Raw genomic sequence first — 26,325 nt, 5'->3', positions numbered from 1 at the left:
ATTTGATACCCAATCTTCATGTAACTTTGTCAAAATGTTTGCCTAAATGATATGTTGGTTGAGTTCAAAAATGGTTCCGGTCCATTGAAAAACATGGCTGCCATGGGGAGGGGCAGTATTCCTTATATGGCTATAGAGAAACCTTGTGAACACTCTAGAAGTCACAATTTTTGCCCAATCATCATGAAACTTTGTCAAAACATTGGTTTCATTGATATCTCGGAAAAGTTTGAAAATGGTCCAGATCGGTGAAAAAACATGGCCACCAGGGGGCGGGGCAGTTTTCCTTATATGGCTATAGTAAAACCTTGTTAACACTCAAGAGGCCACATTTATTGTCAAATCTTCATAAAATTTGGTAAGAAGATTGGTCTGTATGATATCTTGGATGAGTTCGAAAATGATTACGTTTGCTTGAAAAACATGGCTGCCAAGGGGCGGGGCATTTTTCCTTATATTGCTATATACATGTATGGCTATAGTAAAATCTTGTTAACGCTCTAGAGGCCACAATTATTGACTGATCTTCATGACACTTGGTCAGAAGATTCATTCCAATAATATCATGGACAAGTTAAAAAATGGTTCCGGTTGGTGGAAAAATATGGCTGCCAGGGGGCGGGGCATTTTTCCTTATATGGCTATATTTAAACCTTGTTTACACTCTAAAGGCCACATTTATTGTCCGATCTTCATGAAACTTGGTCAGAAGATTTGTCCTAATGATATCTTGGATGTATTCGAAAATGGCTTGGTTGCTTAAAAAACATGGCCACTGGGGGGGCGGGGCATTTTTCCTAATATGGCTATATATCATGCTTTTGTAAAACCTTGTTTACACTCTAGAGGCCACATTTATTGTCCGATCATCATGAAACTTTGTCAGAAGATTTGTCCCAATGATATTTTGGACAAGTTCGAAAATGGTTCCAGTTGCTTGAAAATCATGGCCACCAGTGGGCCGGGCATTTTTCCTTATATGGACTTATGAATCTTCATGAAACTTTGTCAGTATATTTGTTTAAATGATATCTTGGATGTGTATGAAAATGGTTCTGGTCTGTTGAAAAACGTGGCTGCCAGGGTGTTTATTAGTCATGAAAGTTGGTAAGAACATTTTGTTCTAATGACATCTTGGGCTGCACAGAACAGGTCAGTTCCTTTGAATCTCAGGTGAGCGACGTTGGACCTTTCAGGCCCTCTTGTTTCTAAAATTTAAGGAGTTTACAATTGCATACAGAAAACACAGCAATATTCATGTAGTCAATTCCCAGGTTTCATTTTCGAAAAAAACATAGTTTGCAATTTCAAAAATTATAGATGCAGACACCTGCAAAATGGTTAATGCTCAAATATGTAGCAAGAGGTTTCATGTATCAATAGTTTTTGTCATTGTTTTTGTTGTAACATTGTATTGAAAGAGCCTCGATAGTGTAAGTGCAGTAAAAAAAAAACACTCTTATGTTCCATAGCTCATTATCGAACAACTAAGCAAGTGCATGTATGACATTGTCTGTCCTCAAATTAAACATTGACTTTACAAAATATTAAGGTATTTAAAAGTAACTTAGCAAAAATGTAAACCTTCATGAGACACTGTGCAGCGTGTAACAACACAATCCCTGCCTGCAGGGTCAATGTCACACTTAGAGGTCATAGGTCATATATCGCCTTAACACAGCTTAAAAATTACTGTCTCAGCCAGAACTTTACCATATATCCATAGATTTTAAAATTGCTGTTCACAATTGTAGACCATTATTAGACGACATGTCATCTGTAACACCATTCACATGTCTACCTATCTCATAGGTCAATATTAATGCTGAAAGCAAAAGTGGAACGAGGGGTTATCTGTTTCCTATCAACAGATGCCTTTTTTTTCATTATTTAATTACAAGTGTGTTTCTTACTTATTTTCACATACATACTGAAGGCTCCTAGTATTTTTTGAAACCTTAACAGTCAAGGTGTTCTGTCATGACATTTGTTAAAACAAAATTTATTTGGATTGTTATACAAAGTTTAGGGGGGGTATATAGGAGGGAGCTTGTCTGTCTGTCGGTCGGTCTGTCGGTCCGTTTGTGTCAGCTCTCTAATTCAAGTAGTTTTAATCCGATCTTCACCAAACTTGGTCAGAAGTTGTATCTACATGATGTCTAGGCCAAGTTCGAACATGGGCCTTGCAGGGTCAAAAACTAGGTCACAGGGTCACTTAGTGCATTTTAAACATTCAGCATGTTGTCCGTTCTCTAATTCAAGTAGTTTTCATCAGAGCTTCACCAAACTTGGTCAGAAGTTGTATCTAGATGATGTCTAGACCAAGTTCGAACATCGGTTATGGCAGGTAAAAACTAGGTCACAGGGGTCACTTATCTACTTCGGGCTTTATATTTGTAATTTGTTGTATTAAAGATCGATTGTAATAGTAATTATTCTTTTATGTTACTCAATCGTTTAAAACAGAAATGAATTCATGGACTGTGTACATAGTCATCAAAAGCAGAATTATATTGTTTTATAAAGAATTTAAAATTGAAACTCAAGGAAAACCTTGAATTTTTAAAAATTTGTCTCAACATAGAAACATATCATTTTAGGCATTATCTTGGATTTTCTTTCAAACACATATTTACATGTTGTCTTATTTTCATCCCAAGTTAAGAAAATGATAAGAATATTTATAAATAAGTCCGCTGACCTGTATTTACCCTTTGTGTCCATGTGCACATTCCAGGCGGTGATAGCCTCTAACGGCCGACTGACTCCCAACTTTGCATATATCACTGAGCTGAGAAAGAAGAATCAGTAAGTACAGAAGTGATCAGCTTTTTAGTCTGCTACTGCTTAGATAAGCAGATTTGCCGATTTGTTGTCTCCAATTTGTAGAAAATCAAATTAAGTTAAAGACTTTTTTTGAAAGATTTAAGTTTTGAAGTTTTTTTTTTAAACCTCAGATACAGAATGTTCTGTAGCAGCAAGTTAATCGCAGGCTGTTGTGGATTAATGCTGTTTGCTTTTCACTTTGATTCTAATAAGGGTTTATCTGCAGCTCTCCAAATGTATATGCAGATATTTAGTTGTATGAATCACTGCTTCTTCTCTTTTTGCGCAGATTGGCTCATTTTCTCAAAATAATTTGTGCAAACGACATGCTAATCTGGGAAACACTTTATGCACATCCATTCAGCCTGGTTTTCATGGAGCATTGTTAAAAAGCATTTTTGATGTTCAACCCTTACTGTAAAACGTTTTACATTTGTTAGCATAAAATTATTTAGGTTAACAAAAGATGATAATTTTGATTGCACTTACAATTATAGACAGTTAATTTGTGTTTTTAGCTCACCTGATTGCTCAGGTGAGCTTTTGTGACCGGTGTTTGTCCGTCGTACGTCCGTCCATCCGTTAACATTTGCCTTGTTAACACTCTAGAGGCCACATTTATTGTCCAATCTTCATGAAACTTGGTCAGAAGCTTCATCCCAATAAAATCTCGGTTGAGTTCAAAACTGGGTCATGCCGGATCAAAAACAAGGTCACTAGGTCAAAAAAAAGAAAAAACTTGTAAACACTGTGGAAGTCACATTTCATGCCCAATCTTCATGTAACTTTGTCAAAATGTTTGTCTTAATGATATGTTGGTTGAGTTCAAAAGTGGTTCCGGTCCATTGAAAAACATGGTTGCCAGTGGGCGGGGCAGTTTTCCTTATATTGCTATAGAGAAACCTTGTAAACACTCTGGAAGTCACAATTTTTGCCCAATCATCATGAAAGTTGGTCAAAACATTGGTTTTATTGATTTCTCGGACGAGTTTGAAAATGGTCCAGATCGGTGAAAAAACATGGCCGCCAGTGGGCGGGGCATTTTTCTCTATATGTGTATAGTGAAAACATGTCAGCGCTCTAGAAGTAACATTTTTGGCTCAATTTTTATGAAATTTGTCAGAACTTTTGTTTCCTAGATATGTGAGTTAAGTTCGAAAATGGTTCCGGTCTGTTGAAAAACATGGTTGCCAGGGGGACGGGGCAGTTTTCCCTATATTTATATAGTAAAAAGGCTTGCAAACAATCATGAATTAAGGTCATGTAACATGTGAGACAACTCTTCTAAATATTGCATTTAAGTTTACAGTAGTTACTCCCCTTTGATTATTCATGTTTTCATAATAATACAGTGTAGTTGTGTTTCATTTATGTGTTAATTGTTATTCGAGGTTGTTTGTTTTTATGCCCCCTTTCAAAGAAATGGGGACATATAGTGATAGGACTGTCCGTCCGTCCGTCTGTCCGTCTTTCCGACACTTTGCATTTAGGTTTCCAAAAATGCTCATAACTTTTGTCCCTTGAGATATAACGTTCATATTTGGTATGCATGTGTATATGGACAAGGCCTTTCCATATGCACTCGTTTTTTTAGCCCTGTGACCTTGACCTTGAAGTTAGGGTCTGCGTTTAGGTTTCCAAATATGCGTTTAGGTTTCCAAAAATGCTCATAACTTCTATGTCCCTTGAGATACAAGTCCTTCATATTTAGTATGCATGTGTATATGGACAAGGCCTTCCCATAGGCACAAAATTTTTTACCCCTGTGACCTTGACCTTGAAGTTAGGGTCCGCATTTAGGTTTTGAAATCTTCGTTTAGGTTTCGAAAAATGCTCATTACTTCTATGTCCCTTGAGAAACAACCTTCATATTTGGTATGCATGTGTATATGGACAAGGCCTTTCCATACGCACACAATTTTTAACCCCTGTGACCTTGACCTTGAACTTAGGGTCTGCGTTTAGGTATCGAAATCTGTGTTTAGGTTTTGAAAAATGCTCTTAACTTCTATGTCCCTTGAGATATAACCTTCATATTTGGTATGCATGTGTATATGGACAAGGCATTTTCATACGCACACATTTTTTTACCCCTGTGACTTTGACCTTGAAATAAGGTCCGCGTTTAGGTTTCAAAATCTGCGTTTAGGTTTTGAAAAATGCTCATAACTTCTATGTCCCTTGAGTTATAACCTTCATATTTGGTATGCATGTGTATATGGACAAGACCTTTCCATACGCACAATTTTTTTTCCCCCTGTGACCTTGACCTGAGGGTCCCCGTTTAGGTTTCAAAATCTGCGTTTAGGTTTCGAAAAATGCTCATAACTTCTATGTCCCTTGAGATATAACCTTCATATTTGGTATGCATGTGTATATGGAAAAGGTTTTTCCATACGCACACAAATTTCTACCCCTGTGACCTTTACCTTGAAGTTAGGGTCCGCGTTTAGGTTTCGAAATCTGCGTTTAGGTTTCGAAAAATGCTCAAAACTTCTATGTCCCTTGAGATATAACCTTCATATTTGGTATGCATGTTTATATGGACAAGGCCTTTCCATATGCACACAAATTTTGATGCCTGTGACCTTGACCTTGAACTTATGGTCCGCGTTTAGGTTTCGAAATCTGCGTTTAGGTTTCAAAAAATGCTATAACTTCTATCAAAGCGTTTGCTCAGGTGAGCTTTTGTGACTGGTCTTTGTCCGTCGTCCTTCCACATTTGTTCGTAAACACTCTAGAGGCCACATTTATTGTCAGATCTTCATAAAACTTGGTCAGAAGAATTGTCCCAATGATATCTCGATTGAGTTTGAAACTGGGTCATGCTTGGTCAAAAACTAGGTCACTAGGTCATAAAAAAGGAAAAGCTTGTAAACACTGTACAAATCACTTTTAATGCCCAATCTTCATTTAACTTTGTCTATATGTCTGTCTTAATGATATGTTGGTTCCGGTCCATTGAAAAACATGGTTGCCAGTGGGCGGGGCAGTTTTCCTTATATTGCTATAGAGAAACCTTGTAAACCCTCGAGAAGTCACAATTTTTGCCCAATCATGAAAGTTAATCAAAACATTGGTTTTATTGATATGTCGGAAGAGTTTGAAAATGGTCCAGATCGGTGAAAAAACATGGCCGCCAGTGGGCGGGGCATTTTCTCTATATGTATAAAGTGAAAACATGTGAACATGAGGGGGGAGGGGGGGCAGTTTTCTTATATTTATATAGTAAACAAAAGCTTGTGAACACTAGAAGTCACATTTTTTGCTCAATCATCATGAAACTTGGTGAATAGATTTGTTTTATATATATCTCAGATGAGTTTGCAAAAGGTCCCAATGGGTCAATAAACATGGCTGCCAGGGGGGTGGGGCAGTTTTCCTTATGTGACTATATAGAGAGAAACCTTGTGATCGAACACTACAGATGTCACATTTTTTGCCTAATCATCGTGAAACTTAGTCAATTCATTGGTTTTATTGATTTCTTGGACAAGTTGGAAAATGGCTCAGATTGGTGAAACACTTTTTAGCTCACCTGATTGCTCAGGTGAGGTTTTAGGATTGGTCTTTGTCCACTGTCCGTCCGTCCACATTTGGTTTGTAAACACTCTAGCATTGACATTTCTCAAGCATTCTTTATCAAAGTTGCTGAAAGATCTCAGTCAAGTTTGATGATGAGCAAAATCACATAATAAATGCCATAATTATTGCCCTTAGATTGTCCAAATTTTCATTATATCATACAAAATCCTTGTAAGCAAAGTTTGATGTTTGATAAGGGGGGTCAACTCAAAATATAGGTCACCATTTCAAATCTTACAAAACAAAAAAACTCCCTACACCAGAGTTTTGGTTCAATAATGATGAAACTTGACCAGGATGTTTGTCTGGTCAATATCTTGGTCAAGTTTGACATTAGGTAAAGATTGAATGAACCGACTTCTCTCAGGTGAGCAAACTAGGGCCATCTTGGCCCTCTTGTTTATTTCAAGAAATATGTTGCATAATGTGGTACTCAATGTGTCATGGGTTATGGTCAAAAGGTCCACGTCAGCGTAACCCACCATCATCCTGTCAATTAAAAAATGAATGCCTGTTGTGCAAACTCTATGGCACTGTGAGAGAAACAGTGCGCCTGCAAATTGTCAATTAAATAGTGGATCTCGAATAAGCAGATTTGGCTATAGACATAGTTATGTTAGAAACAATTTAGCTAATTATATATTAGTGGCAAACAATTGCAATTATAAACAAACTGTAGAAATTTATCATTCCTAAGAACCCATTTACAAAGGTGTGAATTTTAGTTAATTTCTAAAACAGATCAGCACAAAAACTGAATCAAATGTTAATTTTGTCAGGTTTAAATGTTATTTGTTTATTTGTATACTGTATACTGTTTATTGATAATAAAAACATATTTGTAATAGAAACAATTCATTCAAACAGTAAAATGTGTCTAAAGATCATATAAATATATGCCCTGTCCTGATATCAGGTCTGCCAAGAAGAGTCGTGTGGTCCCCAATCAGAAGAAGGTGCTGGTACTGGGGGCTGGGTATGTGTCTGGTCCCGCAGTGGAGTACCTGACCAGGGATAAGAATATCAGGGTCACAGTAGGTAGGTAAAACAGCAGCCATGCAAACAGATGTACTTCCTCATTGAATTTCTTTCATATTGCTCCAGATAATGTTCGTCTGCGGTCAACTTATGTTACTCAATTAAAAAATGCCTTTTGGTGCGCATGTAGAACAGGGAGTAAAGAACTGTTGTATGTTTATGAAAGTTTTAAAAATGATATGCAGTGAAACTGACCTTTTATTAAGTTGAAAGTTGAACTCAGCTTTGTAAAATAAAAATATAATTTTGACGTTATCAAACAGCGATGATTATTAAAAAACATAATGATTGAAAATAATTATATCAAAAGGAAATTTGTTGGTGTCAGTTATTTACAGATTTTTAGTCATTTGTGATTATAGATCATATATATGGTTTTCTTATCACTGCACTACTTGTGATCAGAGACAATATATATAATTCACTTTTGGCTGCACCACTTGTGCAAACATTTATTCCTATGAAATATTATTTGTATCTTTTCAGTTTCTCAAATCAAAGAAGAGCTAGACTCCATTGAGGCTCGATGTCCGAATGTGGACATTATGCTGCTGGACATTATGCGGCACCAGGAGGAGCTGGATAAACTTGTGCCGGATCACGACATTGTTGTCAGCCTGCTGCCTTACCTCATGCACCCGGAGATTGCCAAGTATTGCATCAAGCACAAGAGAAACATGGTGACCGCCAGCTATGTGTCACCTGCTATGAAGGCTCTACATAAAGCGTGAGATATATGTTTCTGTATATTAGATTTCTGACTTCATCATGCCATTTGTTTTAGAGTATCTTTGCATTGTTTGCAAGTGTTACTTAAGGTTACATATCAGATAGTATCCATGGACATTGAAAATCTGTACCACATGTGTCGTTCTAAATCAGGAGCGTAACTATTAAAATATGCTTTCTTAAATTTCTGGTCATAGACGTTGTTATGCAATCAAATGGTGGCATGAATTGTTTCCCAGTTTGATTCAAAATTAGCTAAGTTGAAGCATAATGAAATTCTATTAATAAAAATGCATATGAGTAAACAGATGGTATGGTATTTTGAATGACCATGAATGTGACTTCAGAGCCTTGGATGCCAATGTGACGATTGTGAATGAGGTCGGAGTGGATCCTGGTATTGACCACATGCTGGCTATGCAGTGCTTTGATGAAGTGAAAAAAGCAGGCGGCAAGGTAGGGTGCTATACATTTTGTTACAAACAACAAAATATTGGAATGGGAGAAGATATTTTATTTATTTTTTTGTCCGTTGTTCGTCATTCGGTGTCACATTTGCCTTGTTAACACTATAGAGACCACATTTATTGTCCAATCTTTATGAAATTTGGTCAGAAGATTCGTCATAACAATGTCTTGGACGAGTTCGAAAATGGTTACAGTTGTTTGAAAAACATGGCCTCCAGGGGGCAGGGCATTTTTTCTAATAAGGCTATATATGGCTATAGTAAAACCTTGTTAACACCCTAGATTCCAAATTTATGGTCCGATTTTCATGTAACTTGGTCAGAACATACATCCCAATGGCATCTTGATTTAGTTCCAAAATGATTCTGGTCTGTTGAAAAACATGGCTTCTAGGGGGCGGGTCAGTTTGCCTTATATTGCTACATATGGCTGTAGTAGAACCTTGTTAACACTCTAGAGACCACTTTTATTGTCCAATCTTTATGAAATTTGGTCATAAGATTTGTCTTAACGATATCTTGGACGAGTTCGAAAATGGCCACAGTTACTTGAAACACATGGCCGTCGGGGGGTGGGTGGGGGGCATTTTTTCTTATATGGCTATAGTAAAAACTTGTACACTCTAACTAAAAGTCACATTTATTGTCAGATCTTAATGAAACTTGGTAAGAACATTTGTTCTAATGATATCTTGACGAGTTCGAAAATGGTTCCGTTTTTTTTTTTAAACATGGCCTCAATGGAGTGGGTATTGTTCCTTATATGGCTATATATTACTTAAGTAAAACCATGTTAACACTAGAGGCCACATTTTGTCTGATCTTAATGATACTTGGTCAGAAGATTTGATATCTTGGACTAATTTGAGAATAGTTTTGGTTGGTTGAGAAACATGGCAGCCAGAGGGCGGGGCATTTTTTCTTAAATGGCATAGTAAAAACTTGTATACACTCTTAAAGTCACATTTATTGTCCAATCTTCATAACACTTGGTCAGAACATTTTGTTTTAATGCTATCTTGGATCAGTTCAAAAATTGTTCATGTCTGTTGAAAAGCAGCCACCAGGGGTTGGGGTTGGGGAATTTATCCTTATATGGCTATAGTAAAACCTTGTAAACACTCTAAAAGTTACCTGTATAGTTTACTTTGCATGAAACTTGGTCAGAACATTTGTTCCAATATCTTGATGCTGAACTGAGCAGGTCATTTCTTTTGTATCTCAGTTGAGCGACTTTGTGCCTTTCAGGCCCTCTTGTTCTATTGATCGGGCTCTTGATATTTTATAGGATTAGTAGAACATTCTATTGTTTTCACGTTTCTTAGATTTCACTTGATATCTTTAATTTTATATTTCAACAGATTTTAATAGAACTTATCACAGTTGATTTACATAACACATGGACTTGAGGGACTTAATACATTTTTTGACAGAATTCTGTCAGCAATATCAGGTTTTAAAGCATTTTAAAGGCCAATTTAGGGGTATTTTCACCTGCTGTTAAAGCTCATGTTGCTTCTAGGATTTAACGAAATGTATTGCTCCCATACAGTAAAATGCTGTTTATGGAAACTGGGACACAATTGTATTATTCTTATTGTTGTAATTTAAAAATGTTTAAAAAAAGAAAAAAGAACTTGTTTAATAGCATTTGATAATATTTTATTTCAAAACTATTTTTATATCCTTTGTTAACATTTGCACGTCTATAATATGGTCTTGTATTCATTATTTTAGCCCTAATGTTTCTCTGTTTTAGATCAGCTCCTATGTCTCATACTGCGGAGGCTTGCCTGCACCTGAAGATTCCAAGACACCACTCGGCTATAAATTCAGGTGGGTATTCAAGTAAAACATGACTTTGCTATAAATTCAGGTGGGTATTCAAGTAGAATATGACTTGGCTCCAACTTCTGGCGAGTAGGGTATTTAATGAGATCAAATATGCAGGTGTGTATTCAAGTTGATAACCATTCGGCTACAAATTCAGTTGGGTATTCCAGAAGAACACCCCTGGGAAACCAATATTCTACAAATTCAGGTTGGTGTTAAGTTAAACACTATACATGTACTACAAATTCAGGTGGGTATTAAAGAAGAACACTACACTGAAATTCCAATATAAACGGATCTGCGTAATAAGTTTTGAGCTCATTTATTGAAGGGGCTATAAAAAAACAGGTATATTATAGCTTATAATATAGGTCCTGTTTATTGCCATGCTGTGTTGTCATCCGCAATTACATGCATATAAACCGAATCGTATCGTTAACAGTATACATACCGCTGTTCTAATGTGCACATTTATCCGTTAATTCAATAAAGTTACAACATGACTTACAAAATAAAAATCTTGAACATTTATGACGATAAATATGTTTAAGAAATTCATAAACACAAAGCATATGCATATGCCATTTTTAGAAGTGTGAAGAGAATAATGCATTATGGGGCAGACTGCAGAGCTTTCATTGGACAAGCGAGTTTAAATTTAGATTGAATGCAATACGATACATGTACAAATAAATGTTTATTGCGTCATACGTATGCAAAAAACGTGTTTCCCGTACCTTTCTGATGCCGGGCAAAAATGCAAGTGAATGTCTGTTAAAAATTACACTGCATTAGCATGTTAATAAATCGCCTGGATTATTTAATTAATTTCTCGTACACGCAAAAACTGCAAAATGCCTAAATACTAGATAGAAAAAACTTGTTTTATACTGTGCGCAGTATATTTCACAGCCGCTCGTTTAATATAGTCAAACTGCAATCATATCAAAGTAAGAATTTTTTAATTGTTTTGAATAACTTTAATTTGATAATTATCCTGCTTGCACTTTACTTATTGAAATTAGCGCACCATACCGCTCTGATAAGGAATACATTTAATAAACACTGACACGTGAGTTTTTCACACCTTTATTGACATTACACAACAGATAAACACCAATTAGCTGTGGGTGTTGTTGTCCTTGAAGCGATTAAAATCAGTTAAACGGACGGTTGAATAAAGCAATCAAGATGTGATCGCCACCATCTTTGATTTTTCTGAAAATACATGAAATTGCATAACATGGATTTGAATCAGAAATGGAAGGTTGGAGAAAAAATGGGATCAAAGCACCCCCCGCGTTATATTGGACACAGCGTTATAACGGAGAGCGCTATATTGGAGTAACAGTGTACTGGGTTACAAATTCAGTGAGTATTCAAATTGAAAATCACTTGGGTTACACATTTAGATCATATAGATGGTATTCAAGAAGAATACCACTGGGCTACATAATTAGGTTGTATTCAAGAACGCCACTGTATATTTAAATATTACTATACTTACATATTTGAGTAATTCGTTTATTCAAGAATAATGATGTATGTATTCTTTACAGCTATTATTCTGTTTAAGTTGTATTCACTTGATGATATATGCATGATATATGCATAGCATTGTACGTAATTTGGCCCAAAACAGCCATCATCTGTTCTCATACCTTTGACACCACTTTGCTACAAATTCACAAGAGCATTCATGAGCATTCCACTCCTAAGATGTTTTTATGCCCCCGATAGGGTGGCATATAGCAGTTGAACTGTCCGTCAGTCAGTCTGTCAGTCTGTGCATCCGTACGAAAACTTTAACATTGCCCATAACTTTTGCAATATTGAAGATAGCTACTTGATATTTGGTGTGCATGTGTATCTCATGGAGCTGCACATTTTGAGTGGTGAAAGGTCAAGGTTAAGGTCATCCTTCAAGGTCAAAGGTCAAATATATGGCTTCAAAGTGGCGCAGTAGGGGGCATTGTGTTTCTGACACACACATCTCTTGTTCTTTCAAATACTTACTGGATTGGTTTGTTTGATGATGGTAAGATTAATAGAATGAGACTTGTTGTTTTTGTTGTTTTTGTTGTTTGTTGTGTCTTGAGCCTTGGATGTTTTTCCATGCTTTTAAAGAGTTTTCACTGTTTCAGCTGGTTCCCCAAAGGTGTCCTGATGAACTGTCTCAGTGGAGCAAAGTATCTAAAAAATGGACAGGTGTGCAGTTGGTTTGCTGTCTTTCATAATGCTATATGAAGCACTTAAAAAATATCTAGGATTTATTTGTGTAGCTTTTAACAGTGTCAGAAATGTATTAGTATTAATTGTTGACACTTTTTTTGTTATTTTTGTTTTGTTTCTGTCTACCACCTTAACATAAATCCTTTTGCAACTTGAATATAAAATCTTGATATGATAAAATGTTTGTTCAATAAACATAAGAGTACTCAAGTACAAAAGTTTAATTATCATTTTTTTAATAGACAAGAACGCAAAGCAACTCCCATATCCTGTACTATGACTGTGTAGTTTTGGTGTTTGCATTACATTCTGTCAGCACTGTTGCTAACAACAATAACTGATATAAACATAACATTTCTCCTGTGTAAATTTAATAATGTCAGCTTATTAATTGTGACGTCCTGGGTTTGATTCCCGCTCTGGGATTGTTTTCAAGATTTCCCAAAAGACATCAAGTACTGGTTCTATCCAGGAAGCAGACTCTATAGTGCCTTAGGCTTTGATTTCCCCCTTGTGAATTAAAGTTGTTTAAAGTAAACACTGTTTAAATAATTTCTATTGCTTAATTATTATTAGCCTTGATCTAGTAAAACTTGGATTAGTTGTTATCCCCCGCCAGAGGCGGAGGGATATTGTTTTGGCGTTGTCCGTCCGTCCAGCTGTCCGTCCGTCCGTCCGGCACTTTTGTGTCCGGAGCCATATCTTGGAAGTGCTTTTGCGGATTTCATTGAAACTTCGTATGAGTATATATATGCAAATGAGGATGATGCACGCCAAATGGCATTGTACACCATCTGTTAAAAACAGAGTTATGGCCCTTTGTATCTTGAAAAAATGCTTTTTACTATAGGCACTTTTGTGTCCGGAGCCATATCTTTGAAGTGCTTTGGCGGATTTCATTGAAACTTGGTATAAGTATATATATGCATAAGGGGATGATGCACGCCAAATGGCATTGTACACCATCTGTTAAAAACAGAGTTATCGCCCTTTGTATCTTGAAAAAATGCTTTTTACTATAGGCACTTTTGTGTCCGGAGCCATATCTTGGAAGTGCTTTGGCGGATTTCATTGAAACTTGGTATGAGTATATATATATGCATAAGAGGATAATGCACGCCAAATGGCATTTAATACAATCTGTTAAAAACAGAGTTATGGCCCTTTGTATCTTGATAAAATGCTTTTTACTATAGGCACTTTTGTGTCCGGAGCCATATCTTGGAAGTTTGGCGGATTTCATTGAAACTTGGTATGAGTATATATCCCGCACCAGAGGCGGAGGGATATTGTTTTGGCTTTGTCCGGCTGTCCGTCCGGCTGTCCGTCCGTCTGTCACTTTTTACTATAGGCACTTTTGTGTCCGGAGCCATATCTTGGAAGTGCTTTTGCGGATTTCATTGAAACTTCGTATGAGTATATATATGCATAAGAGGATAATGCACGCCAAATGGCATTGTACACCATCTGTTAATAACGGAGTTATGGCCCTTTGTATCTTAAAAAAATGCTTGTTTGAGTGTCAAATATAATACTCTTGTGTCCAGAAGCATATAGGCGGGGGATATCAATTCAACGAATTTGCTTGTTGGTAAAGAGTCGTTCCATATTAGCCTGTGCAGTCTGCACAGGCTATTCAGGGACAACACTTTCCACTTTAATGATATTTTTAGCTCACCTGTCACGAAGTGACATGGTGAGCTTATGTGACCGTGTGATGTCCGGGGTCCGTTGTGTGTGTGTGTGTCCGTCAACAATTTGTGTAGACAGTAAGAGGGCACAGTTTTCATCCAATCTTTATGAAATTTGGTCAGAATGTTTATCTTGATAAAATCTGGTTTGGGATTATATTTGGGTCATCTGGGGTCAAAAACTAGGTCAAATAATAGAAAAACCTTGTGTAGACAGTATAAGTCACAGTTTTCATCCAATCTTTATGAAATTTGGTCAGAAAGTTTATCTTGATGAAATCTGGGTTGGGATTGTATTTGGGTCATCTGGGGTCAACAACTAGATCACTAGGTCAAACACTAGGTCAAATAGTAGAAAAACCTTGTGTAGACAATAGAGGTCACAGTTTTCATCCAATCTTTATGAAATTTGGTCAGAATGTATTTCTTGATAAAATCTGGGTTGGGATTGTATTTGGGTCATCTGGGGTCAAAAACTAGGTTACTAGGTCAAATAATAGAAAAACCGTCAACAATTTGTTTGTGTAGACAGTAGAGGTCACAGTTTTCATCTAATGTTTATGAAATTTGGTCAGAATGTTTATCTTGATGAAGTCTGGGTTGGGATTGTATTTGGGTCATCTGGGGTCAAAAACTAGGTCACTAGGTCAAATAATAGAAAAACCTTGTATAGACAATAGAGGTCACAATTTTCATCCAATCTTTATGAAATTTGGTCAGAATGTTTATCTTCATTAAATCAGGGTTGGGATTGTATTTGGGTCATCTGGGGTCAAAAACTAGGTCACTAAGTCAAATAATAGAAAAACTCTGTGTAGACAATAGAGGTCACAGTTTCCATCCAATCTTTATAAAATTTGATCAGAATGTTTATCTTGATGAAATCTGGGTTGGGATTGTATTTGGGTCACCTGGGGTCAAAAACTAGGTCACTAGGTCAAATATGGTGGACGAACCAGTTATCGAACACCTAAGAAATTACGTCAAAATTGAAACACTTAAAATAACAAAAACATGTTGTTTCAAAAATGATTAACAGTTCACTCATTTAATAATTTATCTGTTAAATTTTCCAGCGAATATCCTTCAAAAATTCATAACAATGATTCGCTGGTTATTGTCACCTCTAGCAGACAAAACAAAATGGCGGCCGATGCAAACATGACCTATTACCGGAAAGTTCATAAATACTACTCCAGTATATACATAGTCACATGACTATCGTGTAATCCGGACTCGGCGAAAATATCTGCGTCTGCTGCAATCAAAATTGCAAACGAAAATATGCTTTTTGGTGTGTGAATGCATGTTTTGATAGATGCATTTAAAAAGTAATAGCAGAAAACATATAAAAACATGTACATAACAATAATTGTATTCCTTTAACCTGTTTTCGGCTCAAATGGTTTCAAGCTAAGTAGGCAAGTAGGTCATGGACTTCATGTACCACCATTTGCTTATCAATGTGACATCATGCGCACTATTGCGCTTGCGCATACAGAACCAAAACAAAACGTCCGATAATAGGTGCTGTTCGATAACAGGTACTTCAACACTAATAGATAAACCTGGTGTAGACAATAGAGGTCACAGTTTTCATCTAATCTTTATGAAATTTGGTCAGAATGTTTATCTTGATGAAATCTGGGTTGGGATTGTATTTGGTTAGTCAGGTGAACGATTCAGGGCCATCATGGCCCTCTTGTTTTTGTTTTAAAATGGCTCTGTTTATAGAGAATCCAGTTAAGGCGGAAAGTGCTGTAACAAATTAGACTGTGAAGATACTTTACACACATGCATTAAGCCCAGCTTTCCCAGAAATATTGTTGATATATTAAGCAAATCAAGCATGCACCATTCTTAATGCCATATTTCAGGTTGTGGAGATTTCAGGCCAGGGAGGGCTATTGGATGCGGCAGAGCATCTCAACTTCATGCCCGGTTTTAACCTTGAGGGATTCCCCAACCGGGACTCCACCATCTATACTGACGCTTACGGCATCAACGACGCTCACACATGCATAAGGGGGACCATTCGCTACAAGGTGGGTATGATTAAATCAGTAGCCAACCATTTAAATTATATTTTGGCACATAAGAGTGGTTTTCTCTTGGAAATTAATATCATTGATGACAGAGAACTGAATTAAAATCTGTGTCTACTAATGTCAAAGGTGGTTATGTTTGTTTTTTCCCTACCAATACATGTATGAAACCAATTCCTTTAAGCATGATTATGCCCCCTTTTATACATAGAAAAGTCAAGGTTTGGATACAAGTTGCAATGCAGGTTAAAGTTAGCATGCAAGAAGTACAAATATCCGAAACTACTACAGATATTAAATTAAAGCATCACACATGTCTTTAGGAATTTTCATGCAAGGTTGCAGACCAAGCCCCATAACTCTGACCTTCATTGGAGCAGAATTATGCCACTTATTGCACTTTTTGATATTCACCTAAATGTATGTGTTCAACCATTCCTATCTCTTGCTAACATGCAGATCTAGGTTGCATTTGGGGCCAGTTAGGTCATGGGCTAAAACACTTCAATTTGGATGGAGATCATATTTTGTTGAATTTTTTATCATAGGTAGGTTGCATTTTAAATAGAAAAGAATGCATAGCAACTCCCATATCTTGTACTATGTTTAAAATTGTCAGCACTTGCATTTGGTGCCAGTTGCATGAAAATAGATAAAGAGTTTCCGCTCAATAAGTTAAGTTTGGATGAAGGTATTGTGCTTTAATTTACTGTGTTGGAAGCTTTCCTTTAATTGACAGTTGGCCTACAATCAATACTGCTTACTAAAAAACATTATTGATTCAAGTGTGCCAATTAAACAATACTGACAAGGCTTCCATTTAGGTGATATGGGTTTATTGAACGCATCGTCTTGTTAGATTGTCCATCCCCAATTTTATAAATACAAGTGAGTAATTTTGGATTTCATTGATTCCATTGCAGGGTTTTGCCAACGTTGCTAAGGGCCTGATGAAGCTGGGACTCCTGAGTAGTGAGGAGAGCTCCAGTCTGCACCCCAACGGACCAGAGAAGACATGGGTAGGGGCTTGAATTCTACTAATTATCATGCTTCTTTCTCAGAACTTTTACTTTCTGTAATCATACATTTTTCAAGTGAGTTTAAACATTTCCTGATAAAATATCTATCTGGCTGCCATGAGGTGATGAAGTTTTCCAGGCCTGACATGAAAATATGTATATGTGTACCAGACTTACATGTATATGTGTACCAGACTTACATGTATATGTGTACCAGACTTACATGTATATGTGTACCACACTTACATTTATTTGTGTACCAGACTTACATGTATATGTGTACTAGACTTACATGTATATGTGTACCAGACTTACATGTATATGTGTACCAGACTTACATGTATATGTGTACCAGACTTACATGTATATTTGTACCAGACTTACATTTATTTGTGTACCAGACTTACATGTATATGTGTACTAGACTTACATGTATATGTGTACAAGACTTACATGTATATGTGTACCAGACTTTTATGTATATGTGTACCAGACTTACATGTATATGTGAACCAGACTTTTTTTCATGAATTTTAAACTGTATTCCAACCAAAAGCCTTCTTCTTTGCCTAACTTTCAAACAAGATTAAATCAATACATGTTTGTTGGGTCTGAAGGGAGCGCGAGGGGTCTTTTTCCCTCTTGTTTATATTATTACATTTTGTTTATATGATTGCAGAGACAGTACTTCTGTGGGATGTTTGGAAAGTCATCTGATCTACTTGAGGACTCCTTGAAGGATCTTGTTTTTGAGGCTGTTGGACAAAATGAACATCGTTTGGATGCCATTGTTAGGTCAGGATACCCAGAATTCATAGGACATTCCAGCTGTAAAATAAATTTAAGGAAATTATTTTTTAACCTTCTTCAGAGTTTCTATAAACATAGAGAATATTAGGTTTACTAGAGTTTAGTGTTCAATATATTGAAGTTGATTTAGAAGGGCTTAGAAAACCACTAAACTTGGCGAGTGGTTTTGTTTTTCGTGCCATGCCAATGAACATATCTGTATTAAACTATTACTTGGTATTCTATTTATCTCATCTTTTTAACCAGGTTTTCCGAAGGAAAAAACTGGTTATTAGATTGGCGAATGCGGGCGGGCTGGCTGGCGGGCTGGCTGGCGGGCTGGCGGAATAAGCTTGTCCGGGCCATAACTATGTCGTTCATTGTCAGATTTTAAAATCATTTGGCACATTTGTTCACCATCATTGGACGGTGTGTCGCGCGAAATAATTACGTCGATATCTCCAAGGTCAAGGTCACACTTTGAGTTCAAAGGTCAAAAATGGCCATAAATGAGCTTGTCCGAGCCATAACTATGTCGTTCATCGTCAGATTTTAAAATCATTTGGCACATTTGTTCACCATCATTGGACGGTGTGTCGCGCGAAATAATTACGTCGATATCTCCAAGGTCAAGGTCACACTTTGAGTTCAAAGGTCAAAAATGGCCATAAATGAGCTTGTCCTGGCCATAACTATGTCATTCATTGTGAGATTTTAAAATCATTTGGCACATTTGTTCACCATCATGGGACGGTGTGTCCCACGAAAGAATCACGTCAATATCTCCAATGTCAAGGTCGCCACGACTAAAAATAGATTTAAAAAAAAAAAATTAAAAAGGGGGTTAATTTTTTTTGGTCATTTCAAAAGTTCAGTTTGAGTTTTCTCCCTTTATCAGATTTTTTTTCACAATGAAAACCTGGTTTTGTGACAATTTTGTCCCTTGTTTTTTCATTTTTCTGTATTCACGTCCAAAGAAAACAATATTAAATGGCTGAACACAGCATTTAAACATCAAAATACTTATTGTAAACAAAATGACGTCAGTATTAGGTGTATTAAAAGTAAGCTGAATGTGCAGAAATTTATCAGATCTGGTGTTATTTTGTTGATAAAGTATATACAAACATGTTTTGCAAGTATTATGAAACTGTTGTTAGGTGTTATGGTTCAGACAAATTCATTTTTTGGTTACGACCAGTCAGGTGTTACATTAATTATAGAGTTTCAGGTTCAAGGAACTGGCTGATGTTTTTATTTGGGACAATATGTTTTAAGTATATTGCTGTATTTTCAAAATGTTAAGTTTATTTCGGAAATATGGTTTTACTATATTATATACATAAAATAAAATTAATCTTTTGTTATATAATTAAAATACAAGCTATAGACTATGAGTGTTGCATGTTTTTCAGACTGGGTCTGCTTGGTGAAGAGCTGATTGACAAGAAGGGGACGCCCATTGACACCCTGTCCAACTATCTCTCCAAGAGACTTGCCTTCGGTAGGGCTCTCTCATGCAGCCCATTTAAACTATTTAAATGATCGTCTGGGATAACAGGGCTAAATGCATGTGTCTATAGATACCTCCCAGATTTGCCTGTGCAGTCCCTACAGTCTTATTGGGCAACAAGACTTCACCCTTTTTATGAAATTCTTTGTTGAAAGAAAGCCTCTTCTTAAGGAAAAAACAGTAAATGGTAAAGAGTAGTCCCTGATAAGCCTGTGTGAACTGCACAGGCTACTCTGGGATGACACTTTACATACATGGATGAAGCCATGTTTGCCCAGTTAGACTCACTTAAATTAGGCTGGACTTTCTCATCTAAAACTCAAGTTCAAAACTTAATGTAGGTTATTCAGCCACTTAATGCTTTTCATGACAAAACTCATGGATCATTTAAGCTTGCAATGACCTTCAAACTACCCTTTGCATATACAATTTGCTGAATTAAACAGCTCTTGTTGAAATCTCATTCTCAAAGAAAAAAAATTCAGCCCCTTTAACATTTACAATTGTGTGATGTATTTCCAACAGCGCCTGGAGAGAGGGATATGATCCTCATGCAGCATGACATTGGGGTGCAGTGGTTCAATGGACAGAAAGAGCACCGGGGCGTGAGTCTTGTCATGTATGGCGACTCTGACCCAAAGGGGTATTCTGCCATGGCCAAAACTGTGGGGCTCCCCACGGGCATTGCAACCAGAATGGTCCTTGATGGTATGTTAGTTTGTGGTTTTCAATTAACATGTAAATATGTAATAAATGGTGTTGGATAATGTTCAGTTGGTAGCATGTAGCTCAATAATTTGAGAATTGCAGGTTTGATGCCTGGGTTGGCATAACAACTTGTTTTGTGGTTTGTCTTTGTCTACCTATGTGTCGAGAAGGTTTTGTAATTTACAAGGATATTATGTTTACTTAGAACTGATAAAGTGTGAGTTTAATGGATGTGCATAAATAAATTGTCCCAGAATAGCCTGTGCAGTCCAAGGCTAATTAGGGATGACACATTTCATTTCTATAGTATTTTTCATTTAAAGGAAGTTTCTTAGCCAAAATCCTATTAAGGTGTAAAGTGTTGTCCCTGATTAGTCTTTGTGGACAGAAGGGGCTAATCTGGGATGACACTTTGTGCACATGCAGAAAACCCAGTTTTCCCAGAGCGCGGATCATTTGTGTTGTTTTCAGGTGAGATTCAGAAGAAAGGAATGTGTATCCCTCTGTCCAGTGACATATACGAGCCCATGCTTGCACGTCTGAAGAAGGAAGGCATCGTTGCTAGGGAAACCATTGAGTCTGTGTAACCATAGCAACCAAAGATTTCATCCCCACCAAGCTGTCACAGTTTGGTCATTGCTTTACAATTGTTTGAAGGTGTCAAAACTAAGTTGCAGTAACAACTGTTAGATTGTGAATGTGAAACAAGTGTACTGTTTAGCACGGTTTACAGTTAGAACTTTAGGAAACCATTTATATTTGGAAACTTTTTATTTATATTTTATGATTTTTGTAAAAACAATTACATTACGGAATTATGCTCAACTTCAACTTACATGATTTGGTTTTTATTTTTACCAGTAGGATGGCATATAGTAGTTGCACTGTCTGTCTGTTAGTCCCTCCGTCTGTCTGTTCGTCCGGCATTCTGTTTTCCAGAGGTTTTTTAATGCCACGCCTCTAGTTATGGAGCTGATTTTTTTATGTGAGTCTACCTACATAAACTACAGATGCAGTGTGAAATTTGTTCTGATCCATTGATTTTTTGTGAAGTTATGGGCTTAGGACTAAGAATTGTTCAACATAATTACTGTTTTCCAAAGGTTTTTTATGCAACGCTTTCAGATATTGAGCTGATTTTTGGTATGTGAGTCTACTTTCATGACCTACAGATGAATTCATTCCGGTCCATTGATTTTTGGCAAAGTTATGGGCCTTGAACTTAGATTTTTTTTATAATTACTGTTTTCTTGAGGTTTTTGATGATGCTTTCAGATATTTAGCTCACTTTTGGTTTGTGAATCTACCTACATGACTTACAGACAAAGAGTGAAATTTGCTTGTTTTTTTATTTAAGAAGGCTTTCAGATATTGAGCTGATTGTTGGTTTTTTAGAAAACCTACATGACTTACAGATGAAGTGTTTGTTTCATTCGGGTTTGCTGATTTTTGGCTAAGTTATGGGCCTTGTTTTCTCAAAAATAGCTGCTGTGGGACTTCAAAGTGCAGTAGAGGGCATTATGTTTCACAAACGCAGCTCTTGTTGTTTTTGCAGTTGTTGACAATAAATTTTAGATCAATTTATCGTTCAAATGTATATTGTTCTGTTATTTAATGAATTATGCTACAAAAAGAATGGACGTTTGTTGGTGATTATCAATGTATTGAACAAATTTATTTTGAGTGTTTATATATTTGTACAATTGTTGTTGAAACTTTAACCTTAACCAGATAAGCAGACTAAATTGTAGTGTTTTATACAATTGTCCATAAACAAAGTGTATTTATTTCTTAATGATAATGAAAAAACAATACTAATAGTGTTTACAATATGTGTTTTTCAGTCATAATATCTAGTGCATGACTGCATGTATGTTTTATCAGTAGTACAAAGCCATGTTGACATTTGTCCATTTTTATTTGTCCTAATGGATTCATTAGATCTGAGCTTATTATTTTATAATTATGTAAAGGTCTGTTTTGTTAGGGAATTTCTTACAAATCCGGGTTGAAGTAAGGGCCAACATGGAATTACCTTTTGTAATGATGATAGGCATTGCATGTACAGGGTCAATAAATAGTCCAGATTTTTTTACGGTAATAATATTGTGTATTGTCCCTCATAGGACCCATATATAAATGATTTTACAAAAAGATGCATATCTTTTGTAAGCATATTCAAGTTAAATAATATCACTCTTATAATGAACCATTCCCAATATGCAAAAAGGCCAATCCTGGTTATTAGATTGGGATATGGCATTGGCAGGAAACCTGTGGCGCAAACCAAGTGGTTTCTGGTTAATATCTTATGCTTGCATTGACAAATCATGATGAATCTCTTGATAAGTTAATCTAGCATGAAGACCAAGCTTTTTGGGGGCTAGTCAAAAGCAAGGTCAGTGTTGATTAAAGGGGCCTTTTCACAGATTTTGGCATGTTTTGAAGTTTGTAATTAAATGCTTTATATTGATAAATGTAAACATTGGATCTAAAAAGCTCCAGTAAAAAATCAAGAATAAAATTTAAAAAAGGAAAAAAAAGTAGCCCACAGCTGGGCTCGAACCAGTGACCCCGGAGTCCTGGAGTAAAAACCAATTAGACCGCTCGGCCATCCTGCCAAGTATGTACAAGAGACGTATTTTATACTTTATATAAGCAATCTTCGTAGTTTCACAAAAGTAAACGACAAAAACAGAAGTCTCCAAATTATTCAATGGTTTCGCGTTGCAACGCTTTATAATTTTCAGGTATTTAAATCGTCAAAAGATGCATATAATGAGTATATTAGACCATGGTAAATGTTCAGTATTACTGTTTCCTCACAAATATCATAACTAAAACGAAAATTTGCGAATCTGAAACAACTTTTTTCAATTTTGTCAATTTACCAAAACGTGAAAAGATCCCTTTAATATAGGGAAACTACCCACCAAATAATTTAGTATGGATGTTGGTATGGAACTGAAAATTTGTATGTTCAAAGCTTGCATGGAGACAAGGCTTGCAATTGTATTTTGGGTAGGTCAAGGTCTCTGTTACTTAGAATAGAAAAACTAGATCAACTGAACAGCTAGGGATGGGAAAAATGTATTGCATTGATATTTTATTTAGATAGCCGACACCTTCCTTCAGCGTCCATTTTGTGATAGTCCTGTTAAAGTCAATGTCTCTGTTACTAAAATAGGAAAAAAAAATGTATGAACAATAATTTGAGTTTTAATAGAGACATTGTGCTGGCAATTTGTGTATTGGTAGCTTACATATAACGCTTGGGATTCCTCTTGGATCCAGTTGGTTCAAGGTCAAGGTCAATGTTACTAAACATTGGTAGCTTACGTGCAAACCTAGCTTGGGGTTATTTTAGATAATTTTTAGCTCGGCTGTTGTCATAGCCAGCTCGTTGTCCGCCATGCTAAAACATTAACATTGGCTCTAAAATCAAAGTGCTTCCACCTAGGGCTCACACGGGTCAAAAATATTCGTCGGGTCGGGTCGGCGGGTCAAAATTTAAATACCCGAGAAAATTCGGGTTGGGTCGGGTCATATAATACAGAAGTAAATTAAATTAAAAGTACATTAATTTTCATAGCATGTTTTAGAGTCTTAAATATTCAACTGTTTGTCAAGTATATTGTTTAGAATATTATACTTTTTATTGGTTTGATTTATTCAATTATGAATGAAATACCCAACTGCACATAACTATTTATTAGGTTTACACAACGTTGTTGAACTTAATCAGCAAATATTAGTATTACTTGGAATAGCAATAAACAGTACATGTATAAGAAAAACTACGTGTCAAGCACAAATTAAGCTTCTCAAATTTTGAGGGGAGAAGCAAAAAATAACTTTAACTGTAAGCTCTAACTGCCTTTTCTACTTTGAAGTCGATATATTTTATTATACATGTTTATTTTTTTAACGTTGCAATTTTGGGATGTGAATAACACATGAAACTCAATTTAAATGCTTTTGGTGCGCCACTTCTATTTATTTATGACTATTTGTTATAACAACACTGCTAAGAATGATAAAGGATGTGATTTTACTTCAATTGTTTAAAAGAGATGATTTGACTACACGTTAAACATGTATTCTTGTACATCATAGCTTGCGACCCGAACTGGTATCGTTCGCAGAAACTTTGACCCGGATCTGCGGGTATTTTTTTGACCCGCGGATTCGGGGTTTTTCGGGTACCCTTTTGAGCACTACTTCCACCTACAACTTTGAAGCTTCATATGTAACTGCAACTTAATGAGTTCCACACGCCACACTAATTTTTGGGTCGCTAGGTAAAAGGTCAAGGTCACTGTGACCTCTAAAAAAAAAAATTAAAAAAATTATTCTGACAAGCTTTCATTTATTCAAAACTGCACCCGCTATGCGGTGCTGTTGTTTTGTTAAACTGTAACTTAGATAATCAGCCAAGTGTCTAGTTCTATTTGTTCATGATATGTCTTGCCTTTTAGACATTTGCACAGACATGGTTTTCGTAAAACATTTTGAAACACTGGTATGACGGAACATTTAGATGTAGTTTTTATTCTCTGGTGAACAGATATAAAGTTGTTTTTGTTTTTTACAGGGTTTTTATTATTATTAATGCTTGCTCATAAAATATTCGTTATATCTTGTTTAAGTAGATTCAAAGTGATAATTGTTCCTTTTTCCCCTGTGTTGTATGTCAATTGTTGTTTTAAATTATAATATTGTGACAAAAATAACAAGGACAGCGTTTTAAGTTACTTTAGACATTATTGAAATATGATGTACCATACATTTTAGTTTGTTCAATGTAGTCATTTATTATGTAGTTACATGTTTGGTTAGAGTTTTAAAATGTTCTTTATGATGTACCGTTTCAAAATGGATTTGAAAGTAAAAATGAATTAAGAAATACAAGCTTTAATTGAAAATTGACAACTACTAGATACATGTCTAAGAATTAGCTGACTAATTATTAAGTCATATTTAAGTGGCAGATAATGGTTCATGGTTGCATGATACAATTACCTTGAAATCCATGAACACAAGCCCTGAGACGAACAGAAGAGCATGTAGATCGATGTTTTCACCTACTGCTATAGCGATCATATCATTCTAATTTATCATTCTTCAAATTGTTGCATTAAATATACTTTTCCAGTATTGGTAAATGTTTGACGTGTGTATGGATTTTAAAAAGATTTTGTTATCTTGTATTGGCTTTTGTTTTTAGGGGTACATCTTGATGTTGATGGTCATTTGTTATATCGATGTATGTCATTGATGTTATTGTTTTGTTTTTAGTTTAGTTTCTACTCAGCCGGTATCATATCACATTTACACTTTCAGCGAGGTATGAATCTTAACTATCAGAATCTCATTTTTATTTCTATTATTTAATGTTTTCCAATTTGTTTTTACTAATTAAAGTTAAATTCGTTGATTCATAATCACGTATTTAAATCAGGAAAATTTTGGATGAAATGAACACAATTTTTACATGTTTGATTTTTTTTCTATTTATACCACATTTATTAATTTACAAGTACTTAGTCTATTACATTTTGATATGCAATGTATTTGTTATTTAGGTCTTATAAAATTTGGTAGCTAACAAAGTAACTGTTTCAGTGTGATTTACCATATGATACTCTTGTTAATGAATTTGTTTCAGTGTGATTTACCATACCATTCTCTAGTTTGCAGATGCACATTTCATTGTCGCATTGTGATACGCATATGATACTCATTTGCGCACGCGAATTTCACCGATGTATTTGTACACCCGTTTAGATTAGACCAGTAGTCCATAGTATCTTATTTGTTATCATATTAATAAAATGAACACGTATACAA

General features: G+C 35.8%; 1 protein-coding gene across 1 annotated transcript in view; it reads left to right on the top strand.

Annotated features, from left to right (window-relative positions):
• LOC127858137 (alpha-aminoadipic semialdehyde synthase, mitochondrial-like) overlaps window positions 1-26,325 on the top strand; it is a 35,726-nt gene extending 9,401 nt beyond the window's left edge. The window contains exons 11-22 of the mRNA XM_052395094.1: window positions 2,738-2,808; window positions 7,328-7,449; window positions 7,936-8,176; window positions 8,526-8,634; window positions 10,405-10,481; window positions 12,623-12,686; window positions 16,279-16,446; window positions 17,370-17,465; window positions 18,145-18,260; window positions 19,670-19,758; window positions 20,293-20,475; window positions 20,947-26,325. Coding sequence (XP_052251054.1) covers window positions 2,738-2,808; window positions 7,328-7,449; window positions 7,936-8,176; window positions 8,526-8,634; window positions 10,405-10,481; window positions 12,623-12,686; window positions 16,279-16,446; window positions 17,370-17,465; window positions 18,145-18,260; window positions 19,670-19,758; window positions 20,293-20,475; window positions 20,947-21,062 — 1,452 coding nt within the window. The 3' untranslated portion in view covers window positions 21,063-26,325. The remainder of the gene's footprint in view (window positions 1-2,737; window positions 2,809-7,327; window positions 7,450-7,935; window positions 8,177-8,525; window positions 8,635-10,404; window positions 10,482-12,622; window positions 12,687-16,278; window positions 16,447-17,369; window positions 17,466-18,144; window positions 18,261-19,669; window positions 19,759-20,292; window positions 20,476-20,946) is intronic.

This window comes from Dreissena polymorpha, chromosome 1 (assembly GCF_020536995.1).
Source record: "Dreissena polymorpha isolate Duluth1 chromosome 1, UMN_Dpol_1.0, whole genome shotgun sequence".
In the NCBI taxonomy this organism is placed as follows: domain Eukaryota; kingdom Metazoa; phylum Mollusca; class Bivalvia; order Myida; family Dreissenidae; genus Dreissena; species Dreissena polymorpha.
Note: the sequence above shows the minus strand (reverse complement) of the source record. Positions and strands in the feature narration are given on the sequence as shown.